This window comes from Vulpes lagopus, chromosome 24, assembly GCF_018345385.1.
Source record: "Vulpes lagopus strain Blue_001 chromosome 24, ASM1834538v1, whole genome shotgun sequence".
NCBI lineage: Eukaryota > Metazoa > Chordata > Mammalia > Carnivora > Canidae > Vulpes > Vulpes lagopus.
The window spans coordinates 23,879,130-23,905,473 of record NC_054847.1 but is presented as its reverse complement, the minus strand read 5'-3'; the positions used below and the strand labels follow the sequence as shown (position 1 = coordinate 23,905,473).

General features: G+C 33.9%; 1 protein-coding gene across 1 annotated transcript in view; it reads left to right on the top strand.

The window, feature by feature from the left end:
• Positions 1-26,344, top strand: part of LRP1B (LDL receptor related protein 1B) — a 1,815,754-nt gene that overhangs the window by 308,552 nt on the left and 1,480,858 nt on the right. Inside the window, exon 2 of the mRNA XM_041739937.1 lies at positions 24,351-24,473. Coding sequence (XP_041595871.1) covers positions 24,351-24,473 — 123 coding nt within the window. The remainder of the gene's footprint in view (positions 1-24,350; positions 24,474-26,344) is intronic.

Sequence of the window (26,344 nt, the reverse complement as noted above, 5' to 3'; positions counted from 1 at the left end):
TTTGTTACGTAATACAAATAAATAGCATATCTGCATTATAAATTCTGAAGATTATTTACAAATAAGATAAAAAACTTACTACTATTAGATTTATATATTTCTAATAAATTTCACCAAACAGCTTAGATATTTTCTTATAGGACATATTTTGATCTTCAGATATTCATGTTCAGCACACATACACAGCAATTAAGATAGCAGCATGAAGAAATATTGTTAGCTGTTAGTGTCATGTGTGACAGTAATATAAAATTAATTGATATATGAGTTGCAAAATTATACTGCAGGTTATTGCTTGAAGGCCTAATGGTGATCCCTAGCTTCCATCAGGTGACAGTTTTAATATCTGCCAGTTGATGCTCATTTTATCTGTAGCAGATGCTTGATTCTTTAAGCTTAGAGGAAGGATTTCAAAAAATAAAACCATGAAGTATTTGGAAGAGAGAAGAAAAAAGTATGACAGAGTATGTAAATTTTTATATATCAAAATTTATTTACCATATATATCATTTCCATTTCACATTTTCTCATTCTGCTTATGATTGAAAAACTAAATACTTGTAATTATAAAAATTAATAATGTATCCTTATAAACATTTCCAAATAGTTTTAAACATGAACTTTTAATGTCATATTCGAATCACCTGATAAATGGTGATAAATGGTAAATTTAATCAATGTAATTTTTAGAATAATAGCTCTAATATTTTGACAATATTTCTACAATCATTTCAATTCAAGATGTTTTCATGCTTAAGATACTCTATTCTCCCTAAAGGTAGATTAATATAGAGGATTCTTTTCCAAAACACACAACATTTGTTAGGCAAATGCCTTAGCATATGTGTAGGATTTGTTCCCTTTTATTATATGTATTTTGAAGAATACCATGTTGAACAAATTACCAATTCTTGTTGTTCTCTATTACATAATGAACAATTACATCTCTTACTAAAATATATTTATAATTTCTTACTTTAATTGGAATGATTTATTTTTTTAATTGGAATGATTTAGATAATAATTTATCAACTATTAAATGATCACATGTTCATATATATGTGTATGTATATATACATATATAGGTGTTTGTGGGTACATATGTATGTACGTGTGTGTGTATGTAGTTTTGGTCAAATATGCTTTAAACATGCACTATTTATACACACATAAAAATACTCAACAATTTGTAGCCATATAATACATTTTGTGTTTTTTTGTTGTTGTTTGTTTTTTTTTTTTAAGATTTTATTTATTTATTCATGAGAGACACAGAGAGAGAGAGGCAGAGACACAGGCAGAGGGAGAAGCAGGTTCCATGCAGGAAGCCTGACAGGGGACTCGATCCCAGGTCTCCAGGATCACACCCTGGGCTGGAGGTGACGCTAAACTGCTGAGCAACCCAGGCTGCCCTACATTTTGTTTTTGAATGACTGAATCTTAATATCCCTTAAATACTGCGCTAAAATAACTTTTTATTTATATTTATTTTAATTTTTTTTCTTTTTATAGAGGAAAAGTAGATGGATGAACAGAGGGAGAGGGAGAGAGAGAATCTTAAGCAGGGTCCATGCCCAACATGGAGTTTGACACGGGGCTCAGTCTCAAGACTCTGAGATCATGACCTGAACCAAAATTAAGAGTCATATATTTAATGGACTGAGTCACTTGAGACTCTAAAATTATTTTTTAAAAAATCAAGTTCTTTAAATAAAATATGTCAGCAAAAGAAGAAATAAATAGATTAGATGTAGAACGGCAGACACTTTAATCCCCATAAATCTTCTGTTATACTCCTTCACTTATCCAAGCACTTTACTTATGTCTTCTTCTTGTTTTATAGGCAAAATTTTAAATTATATAGTAAGTGCCATCCTCACTCGCCTTTGGAAAGTCTTTCATATGGTGAAGTATCTTTCATTTTAGTGAAAGATTTCTGTGAAAATCTACGAGAATTTTATGGATGGATATTTGATAAAGTCTTTTTTCTAGATTAGAATTGGAGACAGATAGTTTAGCTGATTTAGACTCTATTGATTCACCAATAATAAGCCAGTTCTATGTTTACTCCATGGCTGACTCTCACACAAGCGTTCCCATCAAGGACTTAGAAAATGATAATTGATTTAGATCAGTAAGGACTATCTAACTTAGTAACTTTGAAATTAGTATCTAACTTATCTAACTTATAAATTAGTAACTTTGTATCTTGCCAGTTCAGTGTATGTATATCGTTCCAAAGTTCATATTTCCTGCCCCCGTTTAATGTATACACTGCTTAGACCCATCACATTAGATAATAAAAATGACATTGTTAACTGCCTGGGTGGCTCAGTAGGTTAAGTGTCTGCCTTTGGCTCAGGTCATGATCCTGGGGTCCCAGGATCAAGTCCCACAGTAACTCAAAGAAGCCTGTTTTTCCCTTTGTTATTGCATCTCTCTCTCTCCCTCATGAATAGTTAAATGAAATCTCAAAAAAAACTGACCCTGCCATATCTCCCAGATATGCTAGCTCTTAGCACACAACACTCATTCGATAAATGTTACTTGAAAAATAAATGGTTATTTTAAGAGAAATATGTGTAAGGGGCTAAGAAGATACAGAGAAGGGTACCCTTCTCTTTCTTCAAGGATAGTAAAAAAGCAGAATGGGATACAAAAGAGAAAATCTTTGAGTTGGGCTTGAAGGGTAGATAGAGATTTCCCAGGCAAAGAAGAGAAAGATGGAAGAAGTAGCATTTACCACTTGGAGAGGATTATGAAAATAAAGGGAATTTCAAGAAAAATAAATAATTTAAGTAAAAGGCACATGAATAAAAACTGCATAATCTGTCCACCAAGTAGTCCAGAGCTATTTGATTAAAGGGTGCCTGGTAGGGCCTGTAAAATGTGGCTGGACAGCGATTGTGCCATTATACCTTGAAAAGCCACGGTTAACGTGTTCAGATGTTCTGAACTCTATTTCATCAATAGGGTGAAGACATAATATTTTAGAGAAGGTTTCAAACAATATTTTAAAGAAGCAGCATCTCATTATGCTGCAGAAGGAGACCTCAGTCAGCAGTTTAGATAATGACTCAGAGATAGAAAATCTTGTATAGGGAAACTAATTAAGAAAGTATCTATAATATCTTCTCAGCCATATAACAAAGAGTCTAAATTCAGACAATGAACAGAGAGGAGAGAAAGAAACAAAGTGGCCATTTCTGAGGCAAAATGGATGGCACCAGATGGATCAGTGTGAAAACACTGCAGGAAATTGAGGTGTATCTGGCACAAATGCTTTCCTGAGCAGATACACATAAAATTAGGTAGATAGGGGGGGAAAAGTTCAGTGGGAAAGATAACGAATTCTGCTTGGAGCATACATAGTTGAAAGGAATAATGTGAGACTTGGGGAACAGTGTCCAAAATCAGTTAAAAATGTGATTGCAGGACAAACGTGAGACCTGAGGTAAAGGCAGACGCTTAACCTACTGAGCCACCCAGGCACCTGACAATGTCATTTCTAGTCTAATGATTTGCTATCACAAACTTGCATTGTCATTTTTAATTTATGCTTAATCTTTTGGCTAAATTGTTATTATCTTGAGGTTCATCAGGTTTGTATGAATGTAGGGAAGGACTTGACTCCAAAAAAGATAAATTGTTATCAATTAGTGAATATAGTATTCCTTTCAGTCTGTCACTGTTTTACTGTGAAATATTTTTGATGAGACTTTTCCTAAAATATTCATATTGCCTTGAACTTATGTCTTCATGAGGTTCCAATATATATTCATAGTGCCGCCATTCCCTGCATTGTGACTAAGAACAAACTTAAAGCTAGTAACATACTGTAAGCCAGACAAACTTTTTTTTCCTCCTAAGTTTTAGTTCCAGGGACAATGTCTAACCTGCTATTTTTTATAATTCATCAAAATTTAAATTCTTTTAGAGAGGAAAGATATTTATATACTTAATGTTGCAGGATTAAATACCGAGGAAGAAATTACATATATATTAAATTATTATTATTTAATTTACTTAGTGGAACTACCTTATTTGATTTAACTGGAACAACGTAAAGAATAATAATAATCAAGAAACCTTATTCTTTTTTTTTAAGATTTTATTTATTTACTCATGAGAGATACAGAGAGAGAGGCAGAGACATAGGCAGAGGGAGAAGCATTATTGATGTGGGACTCAATCCCAGGACCCCGGGATCTCCACTTGAGCTGAAGGCAGATGCTCAACCACTGAGCCACTCAGGTGTCCCAAGAAACCTTACTATTGATCCTTTAGTTTTAGGTAACTTAGTATGTGAATCTTGCTTTTTCTTTAAAACACTCCATTTTCTTCTTAGGGAGAAAATCATTGTCCATATTAGAAGACATGATTGAAATTCAAATAATATTTGTAGTAAAATTAAATATAAAGGATTTGTGGGAGAATGTTGAAATAATGAAAAATATGAAGTATTTTCTTAAGATTTTATTTATTTTATTTTATTTATTAATGAGGGATAGATAGAGAGAGAGAGAGAGAAAGAGAGAGAGACAGCCAGAGGGAGAAGCAGGCTCCATGCAGGGAGCCCAACATGGGACTCTATCCCAGGTCTCCAGGATCACACCCTGGGCTGAAGGCGGTGCTAAACCACTGAGTCACCCAGGCTGCCCACAGTATTTTTTTTTTTTTTTTTACACAGTTGTGAAATGAAAGGTAATTTTTTAAATACTTGGTTTAAACCATTTGTAAGACTAGAAAAAAGCTTTTAATTTGAATGAATGATGGAAACTTTGTTTCCCAATCTTAACTATGTACATTTTATTTGATTTCATGGAGCTAGGACAAGAATACAAGTCTTGGTAGCTGAAATATAACATATCATTATTATTATTATTATTATTTTTTTAACAACTTTATTTTTTTATTATTATTATTTTTTTATTTATGATAGTCACAGAGAGAGAGAGAGAGAGAGGCAGAGACATAGGCAGAGGGAGAAGCAGGCTCCGTGCACCGGGAGCCTGATGTGGGATTCGATCCCGGGTCTCCAGGATCCCGCCCTGGGCCAAAGGCAAGCGCCAAACCACTGCGCCACCCAGGGATCCCCAAAAATCTAATAAATTTTTAAAGGGAATTTTAAAAGAAAAGAGAGTCAAACCTTTAAGATTAATCCTTGTTAATGTCTACAGAGCCTAATTTTTAGATACAAGAGCTCCAGGAGGATTTTAAAGTTTCTCTTAGCTGAAACCTGTTTTCTAGATGAAGATTTCAGGCCCAAGGCCCTAGAGTCATTCACCCAGGAGAGAGCATTAAGATGCATCTGGAATCCAGTATTGGGACTTCTAACCTGTACAGCTTTTTATGTTGCTTTCAATTATACCAACCTTTTGTGGGATGGGATGTATTAAACTCTTGTTTTTTAAATTTATATCATTGTGAGAATTCACTGAACTCACATTTTTAATCCCTATTTGAACTAATGAATCATTTGTGCAGGTATTATATACAGTTAAATTATAGACTGTCCCACCAAAGGCACATGTCAGACACTGGGTAGGAGTAAGGTAAAAGAAATGCATGTAGCATTATGTGTCATGAAAAGTAGCATAAATAGGCAAATATTTTTAAAGGGAAGATAAAATACTTTATGTACTGTTTGTATCTATAAGAATCTTAGCATGTGGTCTGATTGGGTGATATGCTGAGAGAAGGAATGATACTTTGTCTATTCCAGGGTAGAGATATTATCTAATAGATTGAATTAACTTTTAAATTTCTCAAATAAGAAAAATGGGAAGTAGTGCAGTTAGAAATTGAAAAAAAAAAATAGCAAGGAAAAGAATCGAGGCTTCCAGTCCATTAGACTTGACTCCTGTTACTGAAATCAGTATTTTTATTTTATTTTCTTCTCTGAGCACTCAGGTTGGGTATGGAGAAATTTCCAAGGTTGCTCAATTTTCATGAGCAAAGGAGCAATTACAGTTTATTATGTAAATTAAACATATGATATGATTTTAAATAAATGAGATTTGAGTGAAGTAAAATGTGGATTTCAGTTCAGATTTTTGACTTTGAGTCTTTTTTGCTGACATTTACTGCAATACTTTGCTACCATTGTTGGTAGCATCCTTTTGTATTATTATCTATGATATTTTGTATATTCTAACTGCTCATGAAGGAATTGAACATTCTTTTCTTTAATGTTTTTTAGTTTTTAAATTTTTAACATGATTACAGCACTGCTACCACTTAAATAGTGATAAAGAAATGTTTCTTTCCTGTATTTTTCCTCAGGTTTTTAGATAATTTTTTTACTATAATTAATTAAAACACTCATTGAAGAATGTCTAAGACACATATGATATTTACATAATTGCATTCATAGTTCAAATCAAAGAATAAATATCCTTGGGAAACAAGAGAATGAATGTATATAATGAATAATAATTAATTAATAGACAAATAAAAACATAATGAGATATTGTGTTGATATACCTACACTTAAACTGTAATAATTGAAATCCATTTAGTCTTCTTTGAATAAAGAACATAGTCGGGGAAGCTAAAAAATTTAACAAATAGAAGATAGCAAGTTCTTGTATATATTATCCAAATGTTAACTGTTCTTAAGTCTAATTAGTTTTTTAAAATACATTTTAAAGTAGTTTAAACATTTAAGTACTATAGAGAGGTTATTTAATCATAGTGGAGGATATCAACTTTAATTATACAGCAGTTGGTGTTTATTCATTAGCAGTATCAAAGATCAGAATCCTTAAAATTTGCTTTTTCCTCATGTTGGCTTACACTTTAACCTGTCCAATCATCTGCTAATAATCTCTCAAAAGATATATATTATTGATATTGCACATTAAGATTTTGTTTCATGAGCATATATACATAGCATTTGTTGTCCTAGAATACAGATATTTGTTATTCATCTAGATTGATCTTTGACCACAAGTCAATAGACTTTTAAAATATACTTATCCAAGGAAAACATCCAATGCCTGAGTAATCTACAGGTTTATCTTTTTTCAATGGAAAAAAAAAAACATTACAGGCATACCACAGATATATTGTGGGTTTGGTTTCAGACCACCACAATAAAACAAATGTTGTAACAAAACAAGTCAAATAATATTTTTGTTTCCCAGTGCATATAAATGTTATGTTTACATTACATTGTAGTCTGTTAAGTGTGCAGTAGCACATGTCTGAAGAAACAATGTACATACCTTAATTAAATAATATCTCATGGCTACAAAATGCTAACTAACCATCATCTGAGATTTCAGTGAGTTACAATCTTTCTGGTGGAGGGTCTTGCCTCAGGGTTGATGCCTGCTAACTGATCAGGGAAATGCTTGCTAAAGGTTGGGGTGGCTGTGGCCATTTTGTAAAATAAGGCAACCTTGAAGTTTGCTGTCTCCATCAACTCTTTCTTTCATGAATCATGAGATTCTATTTGATAACATTCTATCTACAGTAGCAGGTGATACTATTTGCTAACATTTTATTACAGTAGAACTTCTTTTACAATTAAAATCAATCCTCGCAATGACCTGCTACTGCTGCTTTATCAACTAAGTTTAGTAATATTCTAAATACTTTTTTGTTACTTAAAAAGTCTTCACAGCATCTTCACCAGGAGTATATTTCCTCTCAAGAAACCACTTTTGTCACTTATTCATAAAAAGAAAATCCTCATCCACTAAAATATCATCATGAGATTGCAGCAATTCAGTCACATTTCCATACTCCACTTCTAATTCCAAATCTCTTGCCATTTCCATCACATCTGCCATTACTTCCTCCACGGAGGTCTTAAACCCCTCCAAGTCATCCATAAGGGTTGGAATCAACTTCTTCCAAACTCCTGTTAATGTTATATCTTAACTTTTTCCTATGAATCACAAATGTTATTAATGTCCTCTAGAGTGGTGAATCCTTTCCAGAAGAATTTTGATTGATTTTGCCCAGATCCATCAGAATAATTACTATGTACAGCAGCTAAAGCTTTTTGGAATGTATTTCTTAAATAATAAGACTTGAAAGCCACAGTTACTCCTTGATCTATGGGCTGCAGAATGGGTGTTGCATTAGCAAGTACGAAATATTAATCTCATTGTACAGCATCCGAGCTTTTGGATGACTGGGTATGTTGTCAATGAGCAGTAATATTTTGAAAGGAATCTTTTTTTTTTTTTTTTTCCTGAGTGATAGGTGTCAGCAGTGAACTTAAAATACACAATAAACCATACTGTAAACAGATGTCATCTAGGCTTTGTTGTTCCATTTGTAGAACACAGAGTAGATTTATCATAATTTTTAAAGGCCTGAGGGTTTTTGGAATGCTAGATGAACAGTCTTGAACTTCAAGTCATCATCTATCAGCCCATAACAAGACAGTCAGCTTGTCTTTTGAAGCGTTGATGCCAGTCATTTACTTCTCCTTTCTATCTCCAAAATTCCTAGATAGCATCTTCTTGCAATAAAAGGGTTGTTTTGTCTACACAAGAAATCTGTTGTTTAGTGTAGCCTCTTTCATTAATGATCTTAGCTAGAGATCTTCTATAGAAAATCTATGGCTTCTAGTTTTTTTAAGATTTTATTTATTAATTCATGACAGAGAGAGAGAGAGAGAGAGAGGCAGAGACACAGGCAGAGGGAGAAGCAGACTCCCTGCAGGGAGCCCGATGTGGTACTCGATCCCGGGACTCTAGGATCATACCCTGAGTCTGAGCCGAAGGCAGATGCTTAACTGCTGAGCCACTCAGGCATCCCAATAGCTTCTACTTTAGCACTTGCTATTTCACCTTGCACTATGATGTTATAAAGATGGCTTTTTTCCATCAACCCTCATGAACCAAACTTTGCTAGCTTCAAACTTTTCTTCAGCTTCCTCACCTCTCTCAGCCTTTGAGCCTTGCTCTGGATTAGGTTTGGGCTTTAGAGGAATGTTGTGACTGGTTGGATCTTCTCTCCAGACCATGAAAATCTTTTCCATATCAGAATGAAGGCTTTTTTGCTTTTTTTTTTTTTTTAAATCACTGTGTGTTCACTAGAGTAGCATTTTAAATTTCTTTCAAGAACTTTTCCTTTGTATTCACAACTTGATTAACTGATGCAAGAGGCCTAGATTTTGGTTTCTCTAGGCTTTCAACATGCCTTCCTCACTAAGCTTACTCTTTCTAGCTTTTGATTTAAAGTGAAAGACATGCAACTCTTCCTTTTACCTGAACACTGAGAAGCCTTACAGGGTTATTGACTAATATTAAAAATATTAATTTTAATATTGTTGTCTCTCAGGGAATAAGGAGGCCCAAAGAGAAGGAGAGGTATAGGGGAATGGCTGCTGGTAGTTAGAACACACACAATATTTATCTATTAAGTTCACTGTCTTATGTGGGTGTGGCTATCACTGATCACTGATCAACATAACACATGTAATAATAATTAAAAAGTTTGAAATGTTATGAGAATTACAAAGATGTGATACAGAGACACATAGTGAGCAAGTGTTTGAAAATTGGTGTTAATAGTTTGCTTGACACAGAATAGTCACTGATCTTCAATTTGTAAAAAGCACAATATCTGTGAAGCATGATAAAGCAGAGTGCAATAAAACAAGATATAGCTGCAATTGTTCTTTACAACAGTAAAATGATTTTAGGAATGATATTCATGATTTGCCAAGGCCTGAAGGAAAATAGCTGTAAATAGGTGAATCAGAAGATTGTGGATTGAGGTCCTATTAATTAAAAGATTGAAGTAGCTAGATTTCTTGGACATATAGGGACATAGATAAAGTTCATATGTAAAATATGTTTTTGGCCAGTACCTATTCTGTATGTGTCTATATTTCTAAAGAATATTTCTAAATATTATTAATGTTAAAATGAATTCTAGCTTTAGGATATGCCAAGATTTGCTGTTCTTTCTCTGAATTAGATTACACTTTAAATATATTAATTATTGTGCAGTAGAAATTTGAAGGTATCAAATGAAAGAAATACTTTTTAATTCCCTATCAAAGTTGATGCCCAACCAAAATCTGAATATTGGCTCTATAATCTTCCATCCTCCATTGAAGGTGATTGTGTTCATCATCAACCCTCTTGGAATTCCCAGGTATCATTTCTCCTATGTGAATGTAGGCACATGAGAGTAAAAATATTCCTTAATGCTTAGCATTGGCCTTATGTGAACTAGGCTTGCCTGGCCAAGCAGAGCTAGGGCTCAGCTTGCCCAAAACTGAGGAAGTATTTTGAGTCCCCCTACCTATTTAAAAAACATTTTATAGGACAGAGCATGTTTGTAAAATTCGTATTTAAAGTTTTTTTGAAGAACCCAATTGATACTTTCCTTGGAAATAAATGACACACTTTTTCCTTAAAACTGGCCAACCAAACATCAAAATGGCAAATGAAGAATATTATTCAGCAAAGAGATTATTCAACGAAGGAAGTTTAAATTACAGGACTACATAGATAGTTCATTTTCCCTCATGGCAGCCCTGGAGCTATCTTTCTGGGAAGGATACTGCACCTTAAGAATACAGGTCAAGAATGAGGTCACAACTCTCTTAAAACTCAAATTTCCTGAAAAACAAAAGATCATTTATATGGCAGGCACCAGGATATCAAAGCTTCATGGAATTTGTCCAAGTTCTGTTATCATTATTCTAATAAAAATTAACAAGCTTCTGAAAATAGTCTGAAAATATGAAGAAAATATTTGAGGTCAAAAGAAATATTACGATGATATAATCTGTACTGTCACTAAAAACAATAACAAGTGTAAGTGGGGTGTGGGATAAAATTAAGGTTGGGGTGAAAGTTTGATAATATATTTGGAGGACAATTTGCCTAAGCACATCAAAAGTTCTAAAAATCAATTCTTTTTTGAAATCTCACTTTTATGCATTAAGTTTCTTTCCTCCTTCTCTCCTTCCTCTTCCTCCTCCTTTTTCTTTTAAGTAAGACAAATAACCAGAAATTACCTACAGAATTGTTTATTGCAACTTTTAATTTTACCTATTACCTATTTTTAGACCTTAAGGTCGTTCCTGATTTTTAAAACTTTAAAGTATGGAAAATTCTTGTGGTAAATTGCCTATCATCACCTTACTAAGTTAATTATATAGAATTAGATTTACCAATATAAACATTTATCACAAAATATTTTTGAGTAAAAACAAAAAAGCAATGTACAGAGCAATATAGTGAATAGTTTAAAAAATTATAATGATTTATATGTATTTTTTTCTAGATAGAAAAGTCTACAAGAATATTCAAAAATGTAGTAGCAGTTACTGTCTATGAGTGGGGAACTTCAGAAGTTTTGATTCTTCTCTGTTTTGATTATCTATCATTTTCTTATATTTAATACAACTGTGCAATTATAACATCACCAAAACTTGAACAGAAAATAATAACAGTCTAATACATAGTCACATAATATGACTTAATATGTGTTTTGTTAAAGTATAGTGTCTCGATGATTTCTTAATTGTGGGAAAAAAAGTGAAATCATTGGCATAATGTGAGAAAATGTGTGCATTTATATCTCTCCCTGAAAACATTATGAGGCTTAATTTATATTCCTTTAGGCCCCCATGGCTACCTTTTCTAATTTCCTATTAACATTAAAATGTTACATTAGACCTTTTCTTTTGATAGAGTAATAATTACTTTCACGAGGATTCATTTAAATTCTCATGACATGTGTCTTCTGCAGAGAAGTACTTAATTATCTCTGTTACTTATAGTTATGTTTAGGAAACCCATTGAACTTTTATTCATATTTCACAATTATCCAAATAACATAAGCCTGTCTAGCTGGGACCTCTGTCCTCTATCACATTAACTAATAAAGATGCTCTTCTCATTTGATAATTTGGGGCTTAGACATGTGTCTCCAAAGGGTAACCATTCTATGAAAACCACTATCTCACCATTTTTTAATTTCCCCCCTAGAGGACTGTCACGCATTTTAAGTATTTGTTTGATCATGGAGATAAAGTAGAAGGAACGGGAAAGTTCATTTATTCCATAACTTTGATTTTGGAGAATACTAGAGAAGGAAATTCTTGACAATATCATCAAGGATATGTGCCTATGGTGCTTCCAACCTTATTTGTTCTTAATATTCGATCTTTTAATCTGTATTATATCTTCATGATTGCCTCCATCTCCATAATGCCTTCTTTTTATTTTTTATTCACAAGGCTGTAAATAAATGATAAAGTTTCATTCCTTCTAAGGATAGTTGCTGCCTTTATCGATCTGAGACTTAAATACATGGAATTTAAGGCATCTGCCAGAACTTGGGAAAGATTTGAGAAGAAGGAAGCATCAGGGGCCTATTTTTGGAAATTTGCTCCCAAGCGCACCACAAAGTCTCAGTAGTTTAAAAGAGATTGAATACTGTTTAAATGATTTCCAGATAGGTTTCAGTGCAGCATCTGTAGTACCTGCACCTATGTGAAGGGGATATTTTGGTATGTTATGGACACCAAAGGCACTGATGTATTTAATCTCTAGAAATCAGTGGTGTTAACTATATCATCAAAGCAAAAATTGTTGCTCTCAAAATGCCAGTAATCTCCAAATTGAGAAAAACTCCTCTGGTGGTTATGAGAGCAGCTTTGTGTCAGTCATATGATTATTCACATCCTCATCACCCCACTTCCAAGACTGATGATATTAAGAAAGTCAACTTTCTAAACAGTCACATATATGATTTTTCAAATACAAATAACAGATTTTTGTGAGTAGTAAATGAAATACACATTGTTTAATTAAGCATGTAGCATTTAGTTACATTCAATAACTATTACTATTTATTGTATCATTTTATTATCTCCCACACAGATAAATCTTCTAAAAATGTAGCAACTTAAAATAACAAAAAGTAAGTTTTACTGCATGAGGAGCATATTAAAATATTGACTGTATTCAAGCCAAACAATGTGAATATTCACCTTATTTTCCAGCCTATCTTTGACACATAAATTAAACTTTAGCCATGGGTATCACTTGGGGTTCCAGTAATATGCCACGTTTTCCCTATTTGATCTTCCTTTTGTTCAAATATCATCCCCTACAAGTCAGTTTGACAATCTCACCCTTTTATATGAAAATATTTAAAAAATACTTCTCTGGGGGAAGCTTCCCTTGTTCATGTATCAGTTTCTTCTGATTTGTAGTGAAATTACTCAATGTACCATGGCCAAGTAACGAGGATATTTGTTGTATAACATAACAAAAGGTGTACAGAGATTACCCTAAGATAGCCCAACAGTATCTTTTAAACCCAATGATGAATGTCTTTCCACCTTGCTCTCCTCACTGTGTTGGGTTTGTCCTCAGGCTTGTTCATCCTCATGCTCTGATTATGGCTGAGGCTGCTCAGGATTTCAAAATAATAATAATACAACATAAAGCACTGCAGGAAAGCTCCTCCTCTCAAGTCTCTTTTTAATAGAAAGAAAATTATTTCCCCCAGGGAGAGTCTTAGCAGACTCTCTACTTCAGTTGTCATTGATTAACACTGGGACACATGTGCATACCCAGCTGCAAAAAACACCATCGAGAAAGCAAGCGAATGGCCTTCCCTGCCTCTACAGTAAGATGTGGGGGTTTTCAACAGTGGCAAAATAGCTGTTGGGTAGGTAATTAAAACTGTTTTCTGCATGCCCTCTCTGCATCTCAGCTGTCCCTAACCCTCAGCTGTCCATAGCACAGGGTTCTCCATTTGCTACACTCTTCTGATACCCAGACACACCTATGTTAACACCTACTTCACATTATTGTAAATATTTCTCTTTTTGCCTACACCTCAGCAACTTATGGGTAGAAATCATGTTTGTCTTCATCTGTGCCTATTTTGGTTTGCCATAAATGAGTACTAACTAAAGGAGGAAGTTTAAGTCTTTTAAAATAGAAAATAAGAAATTCTGACTGAGAAATATCTTTTAAAATCAAAATTGGAACTTGAGATAAGTAAAATTTTAGTCTTTGAAGAGTCCTTAGTGGTTAAAACACAGCATAACAGAGAGGAGATATTGCATCATCCCTGAAAGAGCCAAAACCCTACCATCTGCTTCATATCTCACTAAGCCTAGAGATGAGAAAAAATATGTGAGTTTTGGTTCCCCCTGGGAGATTGGAAGAGGATCATAGAGGATTTAGAGAATAGAACTTGCAAGGAAATGTCAATAATTTAGGCTTTTTCTTTTACATTTACGAAGGAGACCTGTCAAAATTTTCCCCTTCCTTAACAAGGCAGTATATGAAATAACTCTGCAGATTCATTTCAGAGGGCTTTTGAGAAAGGACAGGTAAAAAGAAATAGAACATTTCCACTGAAATTTCAGAAAAGGACACAGAACTGCAAAGCTTTAGTCCAATGATAATAAAAACCGGAGTCAACCATGTTGAATTTATCAGTATTGTTTCACTGAAAAATACATCTTTTGTCTCTTGCTAAATAAAAGACAGGGTTTTTACTTTGGTACTTTTTTTTTTTTTTCTTGGTAAAGAAAAAGTTCCAAACAGGTCTATGCTGAGTGTGTTACAATTTTCCATATCACTGCCTGAGGGAAAAAAAAAAAAGCAACAAACCAACCAACAAGTAGGCTAACAATGTTTAAATGATCAAGGAAAATAAAACACAACTTTCTCCCTGAAAATTAAATGTCAAATTGGATTTGAAATGTTTACAGAGATACTTTTCATTTGTTCATTATGATAGAAATGATAAATGAGAAAAGCTACTTCCTGGAGATAATGTACTTTTTAAAATTTTCAATTTTGTCTGGGTTTTATATAAGGTGTTTTGTAAGTACAAATTGCCATTTGCAGCACCAAAACTACTTGGTGCTTAATAAGGCATAGGGTGACTGCAAATTTGGTAGCCGGCAGAAAGCATAAATATATACAACTAGTAATTTTCTCATGATCGAAGTGTATCACATTTTCGCACTTACTCATCTCATGAGAATACAAACATGTATACACACACACACACACACACACACACACATGTGCGCTCATCTCCCAAGTCATTTATTTCCCAGAAATGTCACTCATTTGAGCATTTATTATGTATTCTTCATGAAATCTTGTCATGTGCTTCTAGTTATTATTGCTGGCTTTAGTTCTGTGCAGACGTATTTTAACTGTCATTTGACATCAAGGGGAAGAAGAGATATTTTACTTAAGCAGGCAGCACTGAAAGTAACAAAAAGCAATGTAATCTGGGTCTGGTATTAGTTTCCTATTGCTGTTGGAACAAATTATCATAAACTTAGTGGGCTAAAGCAACACAATTTCGTTATCTTTCAGTTCTGGAGGTCAGAAGCCTCAATAGGGTCAATAGGACTGAGTTCTTTTGGGGGCTTGAGGTGAGAATCCATTTTCTTGCCTTTCTCAGCTTCTAGAGGCTGCCTACATTGCTTGGCTCTTGGCCCCTGTATCAGATGACTCCAACCTCTGCTTCTGTTTTCACATCTTCTCTCCTCTCTGATTTCCCTAAGAACTCTTCTGATTACATTGGGCTCACCTGGATGATCTGGGATCCTTACCTTAATCACATCTGGCCAGTCCCTTTTACTATATAAAGTGACATATTCTCAGGCCTGGGAATTAGGATATGGACATTTTTGGGGTACCATTATTCACCCCATCAAAGGACTCTGATTCAAGCATTTGGTTAATCTCTCTTAATCAGTCTTAGTTTTGAGGATAATAGAGTTCTGGTGGAGTGGTATGCTATTTTGAAATACAACGATATATGTACATATTGTATGAGTGTATGTGCATATATGTCTGTTGTTAGAGTAAGTTTCTAAATGATCAGTAATGACTCAGCAGGACAATGGAAGTTGTTAATTAAATATCATGTTATTACTGAAATGAGGATACTCTTGTCAAAAGCTCAGGAAAAAGAAGAAAAGTAAAAAACCAATGAATCACTGAAGTGGTGATTAACAAAAGTTTATTGTACACACACCAAAAAGATAGTTTGCAAACTGAGAGTACTCAAACCAATACATGGAATAAGGCTTAGGGGTATATTGTTATAAAGCAGCTTGTGTAGTGTGGAAGCAGTGTTATTCGTCACAGTGATTGGTTACAATATTAGAATTTTCTTAAATGTAAGAGAATTGGTTGGTGGCTACCTTATATCCATTTTGGGGAACAATCAAAGTGTCACTTGAATTTTCAGAGGCATAAGCAAGAAGTGACCCAGGTCAAGTTAGCCTCGTTTGTCTTGCAAAATAAGCCAAATTAGGCTTTGCTTAGAGGACTAAAGCAGCCTGTCTGTTTAGGAAATTTTCAAGGCTCCTCTCTGTGTTTGATTTTAAAATTCTTCACTACTAATTGCCCCTCTAATAAAAGCTTGAGCAGATTTTTAAGGGTGGATTTAACAAAGATAAATGATACTATGAATTATAGTCTTATAATATATAATATGGTTTATTTTTAACCAACCAGGCATTTTGCAGAGGAGAACTAATTCCTTGATAAAATGAAACTGCCAGGTTTGACCATTTTGACCTACCTTTCCTCTCACCAACCTTCTTAATATAATCCCAATATATTTTCCTATTTCCATTAAATATAGACTTAAAATGGTGAGTTACATTTTATCTTACACTTACAATGATGATATTTCTGAAGGAACGATGTTAAAAAAAAAAAAAAAAGAAAAACCATTATCATTAACATATTTGGCTAAGTTAGCATTGCATAACCAGCTATTGTAAAAGTGTAATTTTCAGTATAATCTTTAAGAGACTCTGGAGGATAACTTTGAATCTCTCTCAAGTTTGATTTTTAGTTTTCATGGATGCTTTAATTTTATATGGTGTAATCTTTAGTATTCAGGTTATTTTATTTTAACCATGGGAAAACTTAGTTTTGTTTTTGGCGATTAACTAAATAAAGCTATTTATCTTTCTGATAATAAAATATAAAACACTGGTATAGCTTTGGTTTTTCTCCCTCTCCCCAATAAAAAATACTGCATAATTCTTTTTGGAAAATTTGATTTTTTTTTTTTTCCATTGAAATCACCTTGCTAGGGCAAATACGAAGTCTTAAGACAGAAGCTTCTGGTTCCCAGGAGCTCATCACCAGTGGCTACCATACACAGAGTAAAATACTGTGAAAGCTTTTTGGTAGTTTGGGTGGAGTGTTCCACTTTTAGTATATGTGCTGCCCAAGCGATACTGGGTGGAGTGCTATGGAACTGGTGACCAGGAAGAAAACATTTGTTGAAAAGTGTTGATTAAAAGAGTTAAAATGTTCTTGGAATTTAGAGAAAGATTAGAATTTTGTTGTATGGGAAAGGGCATTCGAAGCAAAGCAACAAAGCAGTAAAAGCATCTACAATTATGTATTTGGGGAAAGTGAATAGAACAGCATCGAGAACTACAACTGTATGTTGAACCATGAAAGGATAGTAGAGGAAAGCACTGAAGAAGAAATCCTTTAACCATATTATGAAAAGCAATTCATATGGAATTCTGAGGTATTTTTTCTTCATTTACATATGCACATTTTTCTGGAGTACATGAATATAAGGGGGAAAGATGTAAGCTACTTCCTAATACCCAATAACTAACACAGCTCATTTAATTTTACATAAGCTTAATTGAAATTTGAAGTTGAATTAGTAATACTTTCTGTAGACCTCTACAAAAATTGTGTCCTTCCAGTAATGAAATCATTGCCTCTTATATGAGAAGAAAAGAAATATAGCTGTATTTCTCTTTTAGCAGTTATGAGTGGTGTATTATTAACCATCATATATCTGTTAGCAATGAGATGTACATATACTGAATAAATATTTTTGATGTTAACTGAAATCTGAAAACCTAAGTCCCAGCCTTTCCTGATACTTAGCTTCTGCAGGAGGTTGTAGCAATTCTTTAACTTAGGATCAATATAGCACTCCTCAGGAATTTAGCTGTTGAGTGGGTACTACCCTTCTTTTACCTTTAATTTGTAATGATTACCAGACTTCATCATTTATACTTCCTTTCAATGTGTCCATAGTGTCCTGTTATGCTTGTAGTAGGCAGTTATTTTATTTTATTTTATTTTATTTTATTTTATTTTATTTTTGTAAATTAACATTCTCATTAGTATTTAAATAGCAAGTTGACTTCTAAGGGAAATGAATAACATTATTATAAATTGATCATGGTGAAATGCTTAAGGAGCTACAGTCTCCATAGCTATTCAATAGATCCCTCTTGATGAATATTAGTTTTAGTATTTGACTTTGATTCTTCTTGTTTTTTGAAAAGATAAAAAGTAGTGGTTCACTGTGACATTAAAATGAGAAAATAAAATGATTATTTTGTTTTTTAAGATTGTATCTGTTTATTCATGAGAGACACACAGAGAGAGGCAGATATAGGCAGAGGGAGAGGGAGAAGCAGAGGGAGAAGCAGGCTCCCCACAAGTAGCCCTATCTGGGACTCGATCCCAGGACCCTGGGATCACATCTTGAGCTGAAGGTAGATGCTCAACCACTGAGTCACCCAGAGAAAAGAAAAATTAGATAGTCTATAGCAACTCATGTATCTAAAATCTTTCATTTAAGACCATCTATTAAAAACAAGAGTATCTGTATCCAAATTTCAAAAATATTACTATACGTTTTTTTATTAAAATGGACAATAGATGTTTTCATATAAATGTAGCAAGATTATACTAAGCCAGGGTGAATCCAAACTTAGTAAACTCTATAGGCTATGGTTGTCCTAATCTTTTTCATGTCTTTTGATTGCAAGAGTCTATTATTATAAAGAGATAGACATGGTACTAGCTTTGATCTTCTTCCTTAGGGATATAAGTGAAACTGCCTGCACATTCTCATAAGCTTCTTGTTTTAATTACAGTGTATAACATTACGTTTCATACAATAGGAAGATATTTTAAATAAGATTAGTTTGACTATCTCAGAAGTACGGCATGAAGCATTAAATAGGATAAATGGAAAATACATACGCACACAACATATTTAGCTTCTGATTCAAGGAGCTCAATCTAGTGGATATCTTCTAAAATATTCACCTTGAAATACTGAAAATTCATTCATTTGAATCATATAATCAATGCTTTTAAAAACCGACCTTGAAGTGGAATATCTAGTTGAAAAATAAATAGGTGAGTCATAGCAAGCTATTCTTAACTGATGTTTCCTGGAGGGATAATATGAAACTGTCCCCAAAATCACAGCAGTGCAAATTGTCTTTAAAGGTTGGAGCTTGCTTAGCAAGCTGATAACATAGGTTCGTTAAGTAAATCCTCTTAAGTCTATCTTATTCCTAATACATATATACACACACCCATATATAAATATTTGAATTAGGATGGATTTGCATACACATCTATACATGTGAATATGTATTGAGGGTGGTTTGCATATTTTCCCAAGGGATTTTCTTCTGAGATTTTCCCCCTAGGGATTATTCTGTATCTGTGGTTCAATGTAGGTGTACATTAATACAAAACAAAATGAACAAAATACGTAATTGTTAAATATACACTTTTCAGTTTTACCTGGATTTTCATCAGTGTTCGAAAGAAATCTTTTCTCAAATTCCTAGTTGATTCCTTTTCCAATTCCCCATAGCAGTTACTCTAAACCTTCACCTCTCTTTCCAATTCTACCTTTTCCCAAATTTCGAAAAGTAATCTTGCTTTTCAGTTCTTTGAAAAAACAAGGTCAGGCAAGAATACCAGCTTCCCTACCAGCTAATTGTTTATCTATTTCATATTTCTATCGTTTCTTCCTGAGGGCAGATACTCCTACTAGTGTTTCAGTCCTCATTCCAGCTCCATGAGTTTTCCTTGGGAAACTGTTCCACTTTCATATCCTTGGGGTGCAGTTCCTCTTCTTTCACTGGCACCTTTCCCTCAGCCCATAAGCTTACTCATCTTTTCAGAACTCACCATACTGGAGTGCTGTCAAAATGACCCCCTTCCTCATTCCAAGTCTTGATATTTCACATGGTTTTAGTAGAGCTCCCTTTCCCTTGCCCTTCTTCTACTGTATCTCTGGCTATACTTTCTGTCCACTCTGTCTTCTGTCTGACCTACTCTTAGATCTTTGCCCTCATCTCCTTTCCCCCACCTCACTTTAATTTCATCTACTTTTATTCTAATGGTTTTTCACTGTCTTCTCACAGTTCCAGGTCTGTTCCATGTTTCTAGCTTTGATTATTCTCCTGAATTTCAGACTTAAATGCATCACTGCCAGATGCATATTTATTCTCAAGCATCTCATACTCATTATATTCCCCCAACAGTTGAAAAGTCATACACTGAGGGTCAAAGATCTGAATTTAAGATTCTGACATTTAATGAGATGGTGAGCAGAATATTTGACTTAAGTTTCCTCATCAAACACTGTCTTAAAACTCCATTTCACCAATGTATTTATCTACCAACCAATTCTTTCTCATATACATAATTGCGATAACATTCTAATTGATCTTGTTTCCGCCTTCACTTCACTGAAATCCTTTATCCTTTAAAATCCTTCACTGAAACCCTTTATCCTTTAAAAGATTAAGATTGTCTCTTTCCTCAGAACCTTTCAGCAGTTTCCCATTTGACTTTTAGTAAAACTCAAGCCTTTATCTGCTGCCTTCAGCCCTATATTTACTGATTTCTTGACCTCAACTCTTTCTACTTCTTTTTCTCCAGCTATTATGATCTCCTTAGTGTTCCTTTAAATTTGCTGGGTACCCTCCGGCCTCATCGTCTTAGTATATGACTTTTACCACATGATCTTTTTTTTTTTTAAAGATTTTATTTATTTATTCATGAAGACACAGTGAGAGGGACAGAAGCAGAGACACAGGCAGAGGGAGAAGCAGGCTCCATGCAGGGAGCCCAATGTGGGATTTGATCCCAGGACCCCAGGGTCACGCCCTGGGCTAAACTAAGGTGCTAAACCCCTGAGCCACCCAGGGATCCCACCACGTGATCTTTTATCCAAATAGATGCCACCCTTCCCTTCCATAAGTCTTTATTTCAATTGTTACATTGTCTGTGACATATTCTCTGACTTTGTTTAAAATTGTATCTCCAGCCTCCAATTCTTTTTTAAATTTTTTTTTTTATTTTTTTTATTTTTATTTATTTATGATAGTCACAGAGAGAGAGAGAGAGAGGCAGAGACACAGGCAGAGGGAGAAGCAGGCTCCATGCACCGGGAGCCCGACGTGGGATTCGATCCCAGGTCTCCAGGATCGCGCCCTGGGCCAAAGGCAGGCGCTAAACCGCTGCGCCACCCAGGGATCCCTCCAGCCTCCAATTCTTAATCTCCATCTCTGTTTTACTTTTCTCCATAGGTTCTTATCTTCTAATATTCTATACATTTAACCCATTTATTTTATTTTTGTTTCTATTTTGCCACTAAAATTTAAGTTTTGTGATGACAAGGATTTATGCATTTTTTAAAAAAAATGTATCCCCAGTGCCTAGAATATAGTGGAAACTCATTTATGATTGTTGAATAAGTAAATGCATGAACACATTAAGATAGGGATGGTGGAAGTAGGAATGCTTTTGAGGTTAAAAAAAACAGTATAAAACACTAATTATTCCCCCTATTATAAATACTGTTATTAATCCACTGCCCCCATGACCAGGCTCACATGCACATTACTTTTTTTTTTTTTTTAATATCCCTGTATTTTATCTTGGTTTGGGGATGCTATACAGTCAATTCCTGGGGCTATTTACTTAGAGATATATTTGAGCCTTTTAGCCATTTGGTCACCAATTCTTAACTCTTATATTGCTTGGAGCAGAGTCTCCATCATAGTCCCCATTACTTTAGTTCAAATATTAGGAGCTTCTCTTTAGACAATTGCAACAACCTCCTGAGAGATGACTTTGCACAATAGTTTATCATAAGTAACCTTTCTTAAGTACTTTTGTATGACTTCAAATTATCCACAAAACATTTCCTAGGGTAATCAAGGTCCTTCATTCCTTGACTCTGAGTTATGTTTTTGAGTTGCTATTTTCCAACACCATAAACAGTTCTTTATGGTCCTCTTTTATTTTTTTTACACTTTCAATAAGTACTTATTGATTGTTTACTGAGTCAGGCATGATACAATGGTATTTAGCAAAGCACCATCTCTTCTCCCTTATCCTCATAGCAATTTGTTATAGTTTGGGAGGTAAGAAGGAAGAAAACAATCTAGCATCCCAAGATCATAAATCAAATGCAGAGTAGCTATAGGTAGAATGAACATCCATTCTGATTTTTCTGGAATAAATTTGGTTTATGCTTGTTTTCCATAGAATTATTAATAAGCTTTCCTTCATTTTTAAAATTCTAGATCTCCTTGTCTATAAGCAAAACAGTTTGAATTTTATCTACATTAACCGCAAAAGTTATGTGATGATCTAAAGCAAAATTTAAGCCCTCCTCCCCTAGCAGTGAAACATACTTATAAGTATCACACAGACTGTTTGTAGGGGAAAAAAAATCAAGGTTTTATAACCTGAATGTCATTTTGATTTTAGAAATTTTTTTGTTTCAAATACATTTTAATAAGTAGTTTCTTAGTTATATTGTCATTCTATTCCTTGTCTAGATGCCCTATCTTTATTCTCCACTCATCCAAATCCTACCCATTTTTAAAGTAATGCTTACATCCTCAAACTATTCTTTGTTTTTGTCTTCATTTCTCTCTGTGGTTTCTTCCTTTAGCAGTTATTTTATTTATCATTTATTTGGCAACTTGTTGTATAAAAGTACTTTTTTCCTCCTGTATATGTTGGCACAAGCAGTCTGCTGGCTGGATCCTTAAAGACAAAGATGGTAACTTCTACATTTTTGTAGCACCAACTTTAGAGCCAAATACAGAATATGCTCAATCAACTTAATATAAAACAAAAACAAAAAAATCTCAGCGATGATATTATTGGTAATATGTGTGGTGGTATTGATGATGAATTTATTGGAAAATATAATAAGATAAAATAATAGGAACTTTCAGGTAACATCTATAGTTTGAAAGTGGAAAAAAAAGTTATATATCCACAAGCTGTATGCATGTTTGTGAGTATTTGTAATGCATATTACTGAAAATTATGTTGGGGTCAAGAGAGAAGAGGTTGAAGGAGAGAAAGGAAAGATAGACTATATTTTATCCCATTGTGTGGAAAGTGCATCATTACTCTGAATATTACTGGGGAGGGAGGGTCAATTAGGTTATGATCTAATGCTTTCATATCACTTAGAATTTTTGATACATATTAAAAAACCTATTTACTGATAGATTTTTATCTTGAATCATTCCTGTATATACATAACAAAAGTATAAGTGATATCAACTGGCTAAGATGTTCCTAACACTTCTTCACATTAAGAGATCATCAATTGTAAAAGAAATCATACCTATTTCAGACATTTAAAATATTAAAAAAGTAAATATATTATTGAATGGATTCACAGTGTATAAGTAATTATATTGCAAAAACAAAACAAACAAGATATATGATGAGTTTACTAGAACTTGAGGAAAGACTACAGATCCTAAATATTCTGAAGCCATGGGAGGACAATAATGTGATTTTCAGATACAACCAATTACAGAAACCCAAGTTAGAGCAAAGCTTTATGGAAGTTTGCTATCACTTTTGCTGTCCAGTAGAAGCTGTAATCTGGGAAGTTATAAAAAAAAGAAAAAAAAAAAAGAAAGAAAGAAAAAGAAAGAAAGAAAGAAAGAAAGAAAGAAAGAAAGAAAGAAAGAAAGAAAGAAAGAAAGAAAGAAAAGAAAAGAAAGGATAATATGTTAATGGGTATCTAATTGATGTAGAGACACATGAAGCCCCAGTATCAGGATGGGTAGTTAGGAACTGCATTCTCAGAGATGGAGTTTAAGCACAATATTTAATTTTTATTTCTAAATTTTCTTTCTCTTGGAGCAGAGGAGGAAACTAAAATTTCTATACTCAAGAACGTCTGCTTTGGATCAACATCTTCTATAAAACCCACTGGCTGTGATAGCCATATGCCTTATCCAATATGACCAAACTTCTAGTCATAAACACAAACAGAATTCTTAACTATTTTCTGAACAGATTGTGTGAGACCACAACATAGTCAATTCTATCAAAATTATGTGCTTGAGCTGGGTGGTTAAAATTAAGATAAATAATTGGTTTAGTTTTGCTACTGAACAAAAAATGTGGATCACACTCATGTACCTTTTATGTATTGCTTTCCCACATTTCATCTTTGTACTGCTCTTGTGTTCATGTTCAGATCATTCATATTTTATTTTGAAACATTTTCATTTTCAGATCAGCAGTTGTGTGATCCTGGTGAATTTCTTTGCCACGATCATGTGACTTGTGTCTCCCAGAGCTGGCTGTGTGATGGGGACCCTGACTGCCCTGATGATTCAGACGAGTCTTTAGATATCTGTGAGTAGAAAGGTTCTCATGCCATTCAGATTTACCTTACATGTGAAACTAAATGTCAGTTGTTTTCACAGATGACTGCTGTTCTAGTTGCTTCTTTTATTTTCTTTCTTTTTTTCCCCAAATATCCTAAGAAACTTGAAACCTTTTGCTTGTGTTTCCTTTAAAATGACTATGTGAATGAGAACATAAAATGCAGTTTTGTAGGTGTGGATTAATTTTTGAACAGAAGAAAATGCAAGGTTAATTATTTCAATGTGATTGTGTTACTGCAAGAAAAAAAATAACTTGAGGAGGAAAAAAAATCCTTTACAACATAACACTAAAAAGGAATAAGACCCTCTCCAATAATTTATTTCACCCATTTTGAGACAGAAGAGCATATAGAAGGAATAGTAAAGTAATCAAGTTGAGCTGCAATATTATTTCTGTTAATGTCTTCAGGCACCATACAAATTACTGAACATGTTTTCTTTTGAAACAGCAAGACAGAAATTACATTTATTCATCCATACAGGGAGGTTCTTTGACTTTATAATATTACATTCAGAAGCCCTTGGCATATGTGGATCCCAACTGTAAGAGTACCACTGCATCTAACTTGGAGTCCGTTAAGGGTTTTGCATACATGAAAAATGCCACTAAAGCAAAACTATAAATAATAGGGCCACAGCTAAATCTGTTACACTTTTTTTTTATTTCCACTGTCATATGGAGTATGAACAATCTCCTAAATTTTGGTATTGGTATTTCTAGCACTTCTGGTTTAGTCTGTGCACCCCCAGCAACCAAGTGTGCCAGTTTATCAGTATTCTCAAAGCAATCACATAGTGCTGTTGGGTCGAAGTGGGGGAAAAAAAATCCATCATCCCTCATGCTTGATATTGTGAGAAACAACAATTGCTGATTCTACTTTCCATTTCTATTTACTTGTTTACAAGTCTTGCAGGCAGGGCCAATATAAGTTTTGATGAAAATCTTGCCATTAGAAAGCAGCAGCAATAATTATTCATTTTCTTTATGTTTGCTAGCATTTTTTTAAGTTTCACAGCATATGGGTTTTTGAATATTTGCATTAATTGCTCCTTGCTTTGAACAGATCACTTCTTCCATAGAAATAGGTTGTAGTTGCTTACCACATTTGTAATTTTCACCAGTTTGATTCAGAAAACCTTTGCTATGCTAGTCTATGCTAGACTCCCTATAGCATAGAAACGTTTCTCAGCGTGATAAAAGAAAAAAAAAATAGGTTAGTGGGGAAAAAACTCCCAGTGGATAAATAAAATGTAGTAAATCCATACAAAAGAATATCATTGGCAATAAAAAAGAATGACATACTTGTACAAGCTACATGGATAAACCTTGAAGACATTTTGCTAAGGAAAAGAAGCAAGTCACAAAAGTCCATGTATTTTATGAATTAATTCATATGAAAGATTTCAAATAGGCAAATCTACAGAAGTAGAGTGGTTCTTAGGGCCAGGTGGGGTTGGAGGAAATGAGGGTTGACTGCTAATGAGTATGGCATCTCTTTTGAAGGTGAAAATGTTCTAAAATTAGATTGCAATGATGGTTGCACGACATTGTTAATACATTTAAAAACATTGGCTCATACATAATAAAATGGGTGAAGTGTATGGATGTGAATTATATAATAATAAAGTTGTTTAAACATGAAAAAGATGGAGAAACATCTCAGTAGTATGGCCATGTGTACAGATGGCATAGTAATGAGAAAAGACAACAATAATAAATACACTGGGCATGAAATATAGAAGTAGTGGGACTCTCCCCTATTTAAGTACCATCTAGGAGTTTTCTCCTTGTTAGTTGCAAGGGAGGGTTGCCATGGCACAATCAGAATAAAAAGTTAC